The 12,835-nt window shown below is 37.7% G+C and overlaps 1 protein-coding gene across 5 annotated transcripts in view; it reads left to right on the top strand.

Moving 5' to 3' along the window:
* The window catches only part of CEP128 (centrosomal protein 128), a 438,638-nt gene that overhangs the window by 61,369 nt on the left and 364,434 nt on the right, over positions 1-12,835 (top strand). For all 5 annotated transcript variants that reach the window (XM_027120216.1, XM_027120215.1, XM_027120217.1 and 2 more), the window contains one exon: positions 2,283-2,399. In XM_027120216.1, coding sequence (XP_026976017.1) covers positions 2,283-2,399 — 117 coding nt within the window. The remainder of the gene's footprint in view (positions 1-2,282; positions 2,400-12,835) is intronic.

Here is a 12,835-nt window from a genome sequence, read left to right as displayed (position 1 = left end):
TATATATATATATATACTGAAAAAATCTATAAAATACTATGTATAACACCCAATTTTTGTTTAAAAATTTAAATGAGATTGATATGTGTTTGACTGGTCATACACATATGCATAGAAAAATTTCTGGAAGTATACAACAAAGTACTTAGCATTATTTTTTTCGTGCTAGGTGGTATTAGCAGATTAAAAAAATTTTTTATTCTATATTTGTTTATTTTTAATTGTTGTGAAATACATATAACCTAAAATTTACCATCTTATCCATTTTTAAGTGTTCAGTTTAGTAGTGTTATGTACCTTCACGTGGTTGTGCAACCAAATACAGAACTCTTTACAAAACTGAAACTACACCCATTAAACAACTACCTATTCCCTCTTCCCCCAGCCTCTGGCAACTACCATTCTATTTTCTGTTTCTATGGATATGACTATTCTACATACCTGATATAAGTGGAATGATACAGTATTTGTCTTTTTGTGATTGGCTTATCTCACTTAGCATAAGGCCTTCAAGATTCATTCATGTTGTAGCAAGTGTAAGGATGTCTTCCTTTTTAAGGCTCGATAATATTCCATTGTATGTATAAACCACATTTGGTTTATCCATTTATCTGTCAATGGACACTTGAGTTGCTTCCGCATTTTGGCTATTGTGGATGATGCTGCTTTGAACATGGGTGTGCGCATATATCTCTTTGAGACCCTGATTTCAGTTCTTTTAGGCCTATGCCTAGAAATGGAATTGCTGGATCATATGGTACCTTTGTTTTTATTTTTTAAGGAACTACCGCACTCTTCTCCATAGCGGCCGCCCACTTTTACAAACCACCACCAGTGCACCAGGGTTTCAGTTCCCCTGCAGCCTCCCCAGCACTTGTTTTCTGTTTTTTGTTAATAGACATCCTAGTGTGCTTGAGGTGGTTCCCTGTTATTTATTTTTGATAAGTGTTGCTATTACTTTTTATATTGAGTGAACGATAAAGATATTTCCATTTTGTAAAAATGGAATGAATTAACAACTTTTTATTTTTCAGTATTTATAATGTTTTCTATAACAGCAGGTACTGCCTTTATTTCAGATGCAGTAATAAATTGTTGGGATATTAGGGTTGTTAGGATAAATGAGAAGCTTGATGCTGAAGGCTGTTTTGAAGTTGTAGTAAGGCACTGTGAATATCATAGTAAACATCTTCATTGTTTTTCAGCACTCGAAGTTGGAAACCCAAGACTTAACAGTCTTAAATGTTAACCACTAATTTTTTGATGGAATATTTTTGCTCAGCCTTTATTGACTAATTAAACTTATGTTTACCAGTGTCTTTTTAAAAAACAACCTGACTTGAGGTGTAATTTACCATAAAATTAATCTGCTTTAAGTGTAAAATTCAGTGATTTTTAGTGAAGTACTGGGTTGTGCAGCTATCACCATAATCCAGTTTAGAACATTCCTATTGCCCCAGTGAGATCCCTTGTGACCAGGACCTTTCTTGACTCTATAGAATTTATGGCAAAAGATTTCTTATAACAGGGCTGTATTTATTGCTTCTCTTCTATCTACTGTACCTCCTCTGTGAAATATACACAAATAGTCAAATAGTGTATATTTTATTTGGGGGACTGTATAGTGATGCTTCTGAAGTGTGTTTGCATTTGCACAGCTTTTAGCAAGGAAGATCTCGCATCAGAGAGAAAATTCTTTCATGTTTATTTTAGAGAGTCCCAATTAAACACTTTGCAGTTTGACTTTAGTTTTTGATCTTTTACAGCTGGTTTATTTTTAGCAGATCATAGTAGCAAAGATTGACAAGCCCTTTCAATTATTTGATGCATATAAATATCAAAACCTTCCTAGGCAGGTCACGCTCATAGATAATTAAAATGAAAAAGAACTAAATAGATAGAACAGTTTATCATTAATAGAGTAATAAATGCAGTTGTAGGCAAAATTGGTATTTTTCTTCTAACTCACCAGAGGGCACTATTTTCTAGTTTATTACTTTTAACTCTGATCTTTTGACATATTATATTCTACTTTGGAAAATTTAAGTCCTTTATTGGGATCCAGATTTGGATCAATTGGAGACTAATGACTGTTTACTATTGCAACTTTCAATTTTTTTGTGACCTGTTTTATAATAGTGTCATTAAAAAAGGATTCTACAAATAAGCCAATCTTAAATGCTTTAGGCGATAGTGTATCTGGCGTAAAATATCTCTTCAGTTTTAGTCTTTTTTTTGCCTAACAGTTCTGTAATCTCACTTTTCTCTTTATTCATGTTAAGGTTTCAGATCGGGTAGAGCGACGGCTTCAAGAAATACAAAGAGAGATGCGTACAGAAAGAGAGCTGGTGGAAAGACGGCAGGATCAACTGGGACTTATTTCTTTGCAGCTACAGGAGGTTTGTGAAAAATACCTTCTTGGAATGTAAATCTTGAGTTTTGGTGGTTATTTAGCTATTGTTAAAATCGTTATAATTCTTTAGTTGTTGCATGTGAAAGTATAGTTCAGTCTGTAGAAGTATAGCATATTGGTTATAGTTCATTGTGTGAAGACAAGCCTACCTGGTTCAAACCCAGAGTCTACGCCTTACTGGCTGTGTGACCTTGGGCAAGTTCCTTCACTTCTAGGCCCATTTCCTCTGTGGAAAATGGAAATAATAATAGTATTTACTTGATCACATTGGTGCAGGGGTAAATAAGTTAATGTGGGTAAAGCACTTAACGTAGTGTCTAGCATGTGCTGAATACATGTTAACTGGAAGTATAATTATTTGGATTAATTTTCTTTGGTGTGAACTAGACCAGGGGTAAACAAACTGGTCTATGGGCTGAATCTGTCCCATTGCCGATTTTTGTAAATAAAGTTTTATTGAAACGCAGCCACTCCCATTCATTTTCAGTTTGTCTGTGGGTGCTTTTGGGACACACCGTTGGCAGAGTTGAGATGTTGTGAAAAAGACCATATGGCCCACAAAGCTTAAAATTAGTATTGACTGGCCCTTTATAGAAAAAGTTTGCAGATCCCTGGCCTAGACTATCATCAAACCAATTCAAAACGGAGGTTACTTACACTTTAGGTAACCTGTTTATTTCGGAATTTTACACTTATGAAGAAGTTGAATAATTAGAACAAAGAATTTCTGTATATCCTTTACCTCGGTTCCCCCAGTATTCATATTTTACCAGACTTGCTTTATTGTTTTATATATGTATCTCCATATATATGTATATCTAAAAATTTTTTTGAGCTAGTTGTTGACATGATGTAAATACTTTTAAATCTAAATAATACAGTGTGTACATTCTCTTCTGTAGTCACAGGAAATTAACATTGGGTCAATACTATGATTTAACCTATAGGGTTTTTAAAAATTTTTTATTTTACATCTTTATTGGAGTATAATTGCTTTACAATGTTGTGTTAGTTTCTGCTGTATAACAGGGTGAATCAACTATATGTATACATATATCTCCATATCCCCTCCCTCTTGAGTCTCCCCCACCACCCTCCCTATCCCACCCCTCTAGTTGGTCACAAAGCACAGAGCTGATCTCCCTGTGCTATGTGGCTGATTCCCGTTAGCTATCTGTTTTATATTTGGTAGTGTATATATGTCAATGCAACTCTCTCACTTCATCCCATCTTACCCTTCCACCTCCCCATATCCTCAAGTCCATTCTGTACGTCTGTGTCTTTATTCCTGTCCTACCCCTAGGTTCATCAGAACCCTTCTTTTTCTTCTTTTTTTTAGTTTCCACATATATGTGTTAGCATATGGTATTTGTTTTTCTCTTTCTAACTTACTTCACTCTGTATGAGAGACTCTATGTCCATCCATCTCACTACAAATAACTCAATTTTGTTTCTTTTTATGGCTGAGTAATATTCCATTGTATATATGTGCCATATCTTTATTCATTCATCTGTTGATGGACACTTGGGTTGCTTCCATGTCCTGGCTATTGTAAATAGAGCTGCAATGAACATTTTGGTACGTGGCTCTTTTTGAATTATGGTTTTCTCAGTGTATATGCCCAGTAGTGGGATTTCTGGGTCACATGATAGTTCTATTTTAAGTTTTTTAAGGAACCTCCATACTACTCTCCATAGTGGCTGTATCAATTTACATTCCCACCAACAGTGCAAGAGGGTTTGCTTTCTTCCACACCCTCTCCAGGATTCACTGTTTGTAGATTTTTTGATGATGGCCATTCTTACTGTTGTGAGGTGATACCTCATTGTGGTTTTGATGTGCATTTCTCTAATGATTAGTGATGTTGAACATCCTTTCATGTGTTTGTTGGCAATCTGTATATCTTCTTTGGAGAAATGTCAGTTTAGGTCTTCTGCCCATTTTTGGATTGGGTTGTTTGTTTTTTTGATCTTGAGCCTGCATGAGCTGCTTGTAAATTTTGGAGAATAATCCTTTGTCAGTTGCTTTGTTTGCAAATGTTTCTCCCATTCTGAGGGCTGTCTTTTTGTCTTGTTTATGGTTTCCTTTGCTGTGCAGAAGCTTGTAAGTTTCACTAGGTCCCATTTGTTTATTTATTTATTTTTTTCCATTTGCCTAAGAGGTGGGTCAAAAAGGATCTTGCTGTGATTTATGTCAGAGTGTTCTGCCTATGTTTTCCTCTACGAGTTTTATAATGTCTGGCCTTATATTTAGGTCTTTAATCCATTTTGAGCTTATTTTTGTGTGTGGTCTTAGGACGTGTTCTAATTTCATTCTTTTACATATAGCTGCCCGGTTTTCCCAGCACCACTTATTGAAGAGGCTGTCTTTTCTACATTGTATATTCTTGCCTCCTTTCAAAGATAAGGTGACCATATGTGTGTTGGTTTATCTCTGGGTTTTCTATCCTGTTCCACTGATCTATGTTTCTGTTTTTGTGCCAGCACCATATTGTCTTGATTACTGTAGCTTTGTAGTATAGTCTGAAGTCTGGGAGCCTGATTCCTCCAGCTCCTTTTTTCTTTCTCAAGATTGCTTTGACTATTCGGGGTCTTTTGTGTTTGCATACAAGTTGTGAAATTGTTTGTTCTAGTTCTGTGGTAGTGGTAGTTTGATAGGGACTGCATTGAATCTGTAGAGTGCTTTGGGTAGTATAGTCATTTTCACAATGTTGATTCTTCCAATCCAAGAACATGGTATATCTCTCCATCTGTTGTATCATCTTTAATTTCTTTCATCAGTGTCTTAAAGTTTTCTGCATACAGGTCTTTTGTCTCCTTAGGTAGGTTTATTCCTAGGTATTTTATTCTTCTTGTTGCAGTGGTAAATGGGAGTATTTCCTTAATTTCACTTTCAGATTTTTCATCATTAGTGTATAGGAATGCAAGAGATTTCTGTGCATTAATTTTGTGTCCTGCTACTTTACCAAATTCATTGATTAGCTCTAGTAGTTTTCTGGTAGCATCTTTAGGATTCTCTATGTATAGTATCATGTCATCTGCAAACAGTGACAGTTTTACTTCTTCTTTTCCCATTTGGATTCCTTTTATTTCTTTTTTCTTCTCTGACTGCTGTGGCTAAAACTTCTAAAACTATGCTGAATAATAGTGGTAAGAGTGAGCAACCATGTCTTGTTCCTGATATTAAAGGAAATGGTTTCAATTTTTCACCATTGAGAACGATGTTGGCTGTGAGTTTGTCATATATGGCCTTTATTATGTTGAGGTAAGTTCCCTCTATGCCTACTTTCTGGAGCGTTTTTATCATAAATGGGTGTTGAATTTTGTCAAGCTTTTTCTGCATCTATTGAGATGATCATATGGTTTTTCTCCTTTGGTTTGTTAATATGGTGTATCACATTGATTGATTTGCCTATATTGAAGAATCCTTGCATTCCTTGGATAAACCCTACTTGATCATGGTGTAGGATCCTTTTAACGTGCTCTTGTATTCTATTAGCTAGTATTTTGTTGAGGATTTTTTCATCGATATTCATCAGTGATATTGGTCTGTAGTTTTCTTTTTTTTGTGAGGTCTTTGTCTGATTTTGGTATCAGGGTGATGGTGGCCTCGTAGAATGAGTTTGGGAGTGTTCCTCCCTCTGCTTTATTTTGGAAGAGTTTGAGAAGGATGGGTGTTAGCTCTTCTCTAAATGTTTGATAGAATTTGCCTGTGAAGCCATCTGGTCCTGGGCTTTTGTTTGTTGGAAGAGTTTTAATCACAGTTTCAATTTCAGTGCTTGATTGGTCTGTTTATATTTTCTCTTTCTTTGTGGTTCAGTCTCGGAAGCTTGTGCTTTTCTAAGAACTGGTCCATTTCTTCCAGGTTGTCCATTTTATTGGCATAGAGTTGCTTGTAGTAATCTCTCACGATCCTTTGTATTTCTGCAGTGTCAGTTGTTTCTTCTCCTTTTTCATTTCTAATTCTGTTGATTTGAGTCTTCTCCCTTTTTTTCTTGATGAGTCTGGCTAATGGTTATCAATTTTGTTTATCTTCTCAAAGAACCAGCTTTTAGTTTTATTGATCTTTGCTGTTGTTTCCTTCATTTCTTTTTCATTTATTTCTGATCTGATCTTTCTGATTTCTTTCCTTCTGCTAATTTTGGGGTTTTTTTGTTCTCTCTCTAATTGCTTTAGGTATAAGTTTAGGTTGTTTATTTGAGATTTTTCTTGTTTTTTGTTTGATGGGTTTTTACCTTGCTCCTCCTTCTGCTATGTGTTTGTCTGTCTTCTCAGTTTGCTTAACTTAGTGTGTTTTGTGTCTCCTTTTCTCAGTCTACAGGTTCATAGTTCCCGTTGGTATTGGTGTCTGCCCCCAGTGGCTAAGGTTGGTTCAGGGGCTTGTGTAGGCTTCTTGGTGGAGGGGACTGGTGCCTGTGTTCTGTTGGGTTGGGCTCGATCTTGTCTTTCTGGTGGGCGGGACCACATCCGGTGGTGTGTTTTGGGGTGTCTGTGAACTTGGTATGATTTTAGGCAGACTCTCTGCTAATGGGTGGGGTTGTGCTCCTATCTTGCTAGTTGTTTGGCATGGGGTGTCCAGCACTGGAGCTTGCTGGCTCTTGAGTAGAGCTGGGTCTTAGCATTGAGATGGAGGTCTCTGGGAGAGCTCTTGCTAATTGATATTACGTGGGGTCTGGAGGTCTCTCGTGGTCCAGTGTCCTTAACTTGGCTCTCCCACCTCAGAGGCTCAGACCTGACAGCAGTTTGGAGCACCAAGACCCTGTCTACCACACGGCTCAGAAGAAGAGGGAGAAAAACAGAAAGAAAAAATAAAATAATAAAAAAAATAAAATAATTAAAGTAAAATAATTATTAACATAAAAAATTAAGAAGTAAAGAAAGAAGAAGAGAGCAACGAAACCAATAAACAAATCCACCAATGATATCAAGTGCTAAAAACTATACTAAGACAAACATAAAAATCAGAAACAAGGCAGTCACAGACAGCAAACCCCAAGTCTACAGTTGCTCCCAAAGTCCACTGCCTCACTTTTGGGATGACTCGTTGTCTATTCAGGTATTCCACAGATGCAGGGTACATCAAGTTGACTCTGGGGATTTAATCCACTGCTCCTGAGGCTTCACGGAGTAATTTCCCTTTCTCTTCTTTGCACAGCTCCTGGGGTTCAGCTTCGGTTTTGGCCTCACCTCTGTGTGTAGGTTGCCTAAGGGTGTCTGTTCCCTGCCCACACAGGAGGGGATTAAAGTAGCAGCTGATTAGGGGCCTCTGGCTCACTTAGGCCGGGAGGAGGGAGGGGTATGGAATGCGGGGCGAGCCTGTGGCGGCAGAGTCTGGCATGACATTGCAGCAGCCTGGGGCATGCTGTGTGTTCTCCCAGGGAAGTTGTCCCTGGATCACGGAACCCTGGCAGTGGCGGGCTGCATAGGCTCCAAGGAGGAGGGATGTGGATAGTGACCTGTGCTCTCACACAGGGTTCGTGGTGGCTGCAGCAGCAGCGTTAGCATTTCAGCTCATCTCTGGTGTCCGCACTGATAGCTGTGGCTCGTGCCTGTCTCCGAAGATTGTTTAGGCGGTGCTCTGAATCCCCTTTCCTCTCGCGCCCCGAAATGATGGTCTCTTGACTCTTAGACAGTTCCAGACTTTTTCCTGGACTCCCTCTCGGCTAGCTGTAGCACACTAGCCCCCTTCAGGCTGTGTTTATGCAGCCAACCCCAGTCCTCTCCTTGCCGTCTGACCTCTGAAGCCCGAGCCTCAGCTCCTAACCCCCACCCGCCCCGGCGGGTGAGCAGACAAGCCTCGGGCTGGTGGGTGCTGGTTGGCACCGAACCTCTGTGCGGGAATCTCTCTGCTTTGCCCTTTGCTCCCCTGTTGCTGCGCTCTCCTCTGTGGCTCCAAAGCTTCCCCGCCCACCCCCTGTCTCTGCCAGTGAAGAGGCTTCCTCGCGTGTGGAAACCTTTCCTCCTTCACAGCTCCCTCCCACTGGTGCAGGTCCCATCCCTATTCTTTTGTCTCTGTTTTTCCTTTTGCCCTACCCAGGTATGTGGGGAGTTTCTTGCCTTTTGGGAGGTCTGAGGTCTTCTGCCAGTGTTCAGTAGGTGTTCTGTAGAAGTTGTTCCACATGTAGATGTACTTTTGATGTATTTTTGGGGAGGAAGGTGATCTCCATGTCTTACTCCTCCACCATCTTGAAGCACCCTCCAACCTATAGGTTTTATTCTGATTTTGCCACTTAAAGTTCTTTTCTGGTCCAAGATACAATACAGGATTACATATAGCATTTGACCATCATGTCTCTTTAGTCTCCTTTAATCTGGAACAGGTTTTCAGTTTTTCTTTGTCATTCATGACCTTGACAATTTTGCAGAGTACTAGCCAGTTATTTTGTAGAATGTCTTTTGTTTTAGGTTTGTTGATTTTTTTCCTCATGACTAGATTAGGTTATAGGCTTTTGGCAGGAAACCCAGAGAATTGTTGCGTTTTTCCCAGGATATCATATCGGGGGCATGTAGTGTTGATTTGTCCCAATACTGGTAGAAACTGAACATTGGTTAAGGTGTTGCTTGCCAGGCTTCTCTACTGTGAAGTTACTGTATTATGCCTTTTAAATTATTTGTCTTATGGGGAGGCTCTTTAAAACTTGAAAATTGCTTATTTCTCATCAAATTTTCACCTACAAATTTTAGCAGCTATTGATGATTCTTTTGTGAAACAGTTACTGCTATAGGTGATACTAAACAGTGATTTAAAAAATATTCTGTCATTTCTTTCACATTTATTAGTTGGATTCCTACTGTCAGGAAGGGCTTGTCTTTTTCTCCACTCATTCATTCATTGATTCATTCATTATTATTGGTATAGGTTTGTGAATTCTCATTATATTGTTTATGTTTTATAACTGTCCTAGAAAACTTGTGTTTCCTTTTAAATGTTTCTTAGATTTATAAAGTGTAAAAAATTAGAAACAGCAAGAAAACCAAAAGATTTAAAAACAAAACGAACGTTTTTTTCTTTTACAAAGTGGTTTTCTCTAAAAGTGATGTTCTACAGATGCACTTACGTGTGCTTGAAGATCATTAACCCTTTTAAATTGACAGATTAAAAATTTTTTTAAGTATTAGGAGACATGCCAGTTGAAAATTAGGAACAAAAATTGCAAACCTGAAATTATAATGTAAGCTGACAGAAAACAAAAGCAGATCTTTCTAAAATTCCATTTCACAAAAGGAAGCATACCCTTGTTAGTCGGTAATTACTTTGAAGAGGATACTTTGTTGAATAATTAGATACAGCATGTGGGTAGCCTTTTTTTTAAACCTTGATTTTTATACATTTTTTCTCAAAGCACATTGCATCTGGTGAGCATAAGAATAGTACTGAAATGACAATTGTTCTTTTTTGCGAGAGAGAATTAGAGAAGTTTTACATGCTTATATGCTATTCTCTTTGCAGGATGCACAAAATTACAAAGAAAGAGGGAGAGGAAGATTGCTTCCCACCCCTATTCTTGAGAAACCAGAGCCTGAATATTTGCATTGTAATTGTCAATTTGACTAAAAGCTTGAGCAGTGGTTTGGAATTCCATCTCTGACAGTACAATAGAGGATCACTATTGATAAGAAATGTTTAATTTCATATTTTGTCACTTTAATGTAAGTGGTGACCTATATGCTTTTAATAGGTGGTTTTGGATTAAACAGTGCAATGGAAACTGGAAAGGATTAATTTAGCCTGATGCGTTTTCCTACTCACAAGTTAAGTGGCTTAGACTATTCTGGAAGGGTCACGTTTAAGGAGAGAAAATACTTTGCTTTCTTTTTGATATTAAAAGATACTTATGGCTATATCTATACTGTATGATAATAGTAATTTATATATTTTGTTTCTGGCTATGGTGAAAAATTGAATCTGTGGGTGAGTAAGTAGGCCTGGACTTTTAGCCACTATGTTCTCCTGCCTCCCTAAAATGTATAATTCAGTGTTAGTGAAAATTATGACATTCAAAAGTCATAATCTCTTAATTAGCAGTAATCATTAAAAATTCCAGAATGTTGGAGATTTCTAGGTATAATGTATTATAGGGTGTCAATCGGTGGTTTTGGCTAATAAAACTTGCTTCTTTTTAGTGATCTAATGAGGTGCTTAGGTCCTCGGAGCTTTATCTGTTCCCATTTAATGAAAATCACAGTATTAGTCATCGGAAATTGGTTGAGGGAAAGCCACTCTCCTTTTCTTGTTTAGAGTTTTTAAAGAATTGTTCACTCTTTTCTGTTCCTTTTTTTCTTCTCCTTCTTTTCTTTCTTCCTGGTCTAAGCAAAAGGGCTAAGCTCATGCTCTGGAATCCACTTCCCTTGGTGAAGCTCAGCTACTTATGTGCTACTGCTGGCACATGAACGTCAGATTTTCTTAACTTGGTGAGGGCCTTATCTGGCCTTCAGAACTCATATATCACATTTTAAACAACATTGTTTTCATTTCTCAGTAAAGGTCTCTTTAGAGAGATGAATGTTTTATTAGTTGTGCAATAATATTCTTTTCACATACCTTTAAAAAAAATCTCTCTATATTTTTAACTAAGGTATAGTTGATTTACAATGTTCTGTTAGTTTCTGGTGTACAGCAAAGTGATTCAGTTATATATATATATATATATATGTATTTTTTTCAGATTATTTTCCATTATAGGTTATTGCAAGATATTGAATATAGTTCCCTGTGCTATACAGCAGGACTTTGTTGTTTATCTATTTTGTATATAGTACTGTGTATCTGTTAATTCGAAACTCCTAATTTATCCGTCCTCTGCCCCCTTTCCCCTTTGGTAACCATAAGTTTGTTTTCTATGTCTGTGAGTCTATTTCTGTTTTGTAAATTCATTTGTATCATTTTTCTTTTTTAGATTCCACATATAAGTGATATCAGGTGATATTTGTCTTTCTCAGACTTACTTCACTTAGTACGATAATCTTTAGTTCCATCCATTTTGCTGCAAATGGCATTATTTCATTCTTCTTTATGGTTGAGTAATATTCCATTGTATATATGTACCACATCTTCTTTATCCATTTCTCTATTGATGGACATTTAGGTTGCTTCCATGTCTTGGCTATTGTAAATAATGCTGCTTTGAACATTGGGGTGCATGTATCTTTTCAAATTAGAGTTTTTTCTTCTCCAGATATATGGAAAGAGTGGCATTGCTGGACCATATGGTAATGCTACTTTTAGTTTTTTAAAGAACCTCCATACTGTTCTTCATAGTGGCGGTACCAATTTACATTCCCACCAACAATGTAGGAGTGTTCCCTTTTATCCACATTCTATCCAGCATTTATTATTTGTAGACTTTTTGATGATGGCCATTCTGACCGGGATGAGGTGATACCTCATTGTAGTTCTGTTTTTTTTTTTTGCGGTACACGGGCCTCTCACTGTTGTGGCCTCTCCTGTTGCGGAGCACAGGCTCCGGACGCGCAGGCTCAGCGGCCATGGCTCACGGGCCCAGCTGCTCCGCGGCATGTGGGATCCTCCCAGACCAGGGCACGAACCTGTATCCCCTGCGTCGGCAGGCAGACCCTCAACCACGGCGCCACCAGGGAGTCCCTCGTTGTAGTTTTGATTTGCATTTCTCTAATAATTAGTGTTGTTGAGCATCTTTTCATGTGTCTGTAGGTAATCTGTTTGTCTTCCTTGGAGAAATGTCTCTTTAGGGCTTCTGCCCAGTTTTCGATTGGGTTGTTTGTTTTTTGGATATTGAGCTGTATGAGCAGTTTGTATATTTTGGAAAATAATCCCCTTTCGGTCGCATCCTTTGCAAATATTTTCTCCCATTCCATAGGTCATATTTTTGTTTTGTTTATGGTTTCCTTTGTTGTGCAAAAGCTTTTAAGTTTAATTAGGTCCCATTAGTTTATTTTTGCTTTTATTTCCATTACTCTAGGAGGCAGATCCAAAAAAATATTGCTGTGATTTATGTGAAAGAGTGTACTGCCTAAGTTTTCCTCTAGGAATTTTAGAATATCTGTTCCTATTGGGTTGACCAAACAGTTCCTTTGGTTTTTAAAGTAAAAATGAAAGACACATTTTTCATTTTCACCAAGAACTTTATTGAACAACGGATTCAGCATTTTGTTCCACTACCTTCTGCCATTTTTTCATGCAGCTTCATAATTCCATCTTCCTAAAACGTTTTATCTTTTTGAGCAAAGAACTGTTCCAGGTGTTTTTTACAGTCTTCCAGAAAATTGGCATTTTTTCCATTAAGAGAATTCTGTAAAGACCAAAATAAATGGCAATCTGAAGGTGCAATGTCTGGTGAATACGGCAGATGAATCAGAACTTCCCAGCCAAACTGTAACAGTCTTTGCCTGGTCATCAAAGAAGCATGTTGTGTTGCGGTATCCTGATGGAAGATTATGCGTTTT

The sequence above is a fragment of the Aethalodelphis obliquidens genome, unplaced genomic scaffold (assembly GCF_003676395.1).
Source record: "Aethalodelphis obliquidens isolate GAN/ISIS:26980383/991018 unplaced genomic scaffold, ASM367639v1 scaffold21, whole genome shotgun sequence".
Taxonomy (NCBI): domain Eukaryota; kingdom Metazoa; phylum Chordata; class Mammalia; order Artiodactyla; family Delphinidae; genus Aethalodelphis; species Aethalodelphis obliquidens.
Note: the sequence above shows the minus strand (reverse complement) of the source record. Positions and strands in the feature narration are given on the sequence as shown.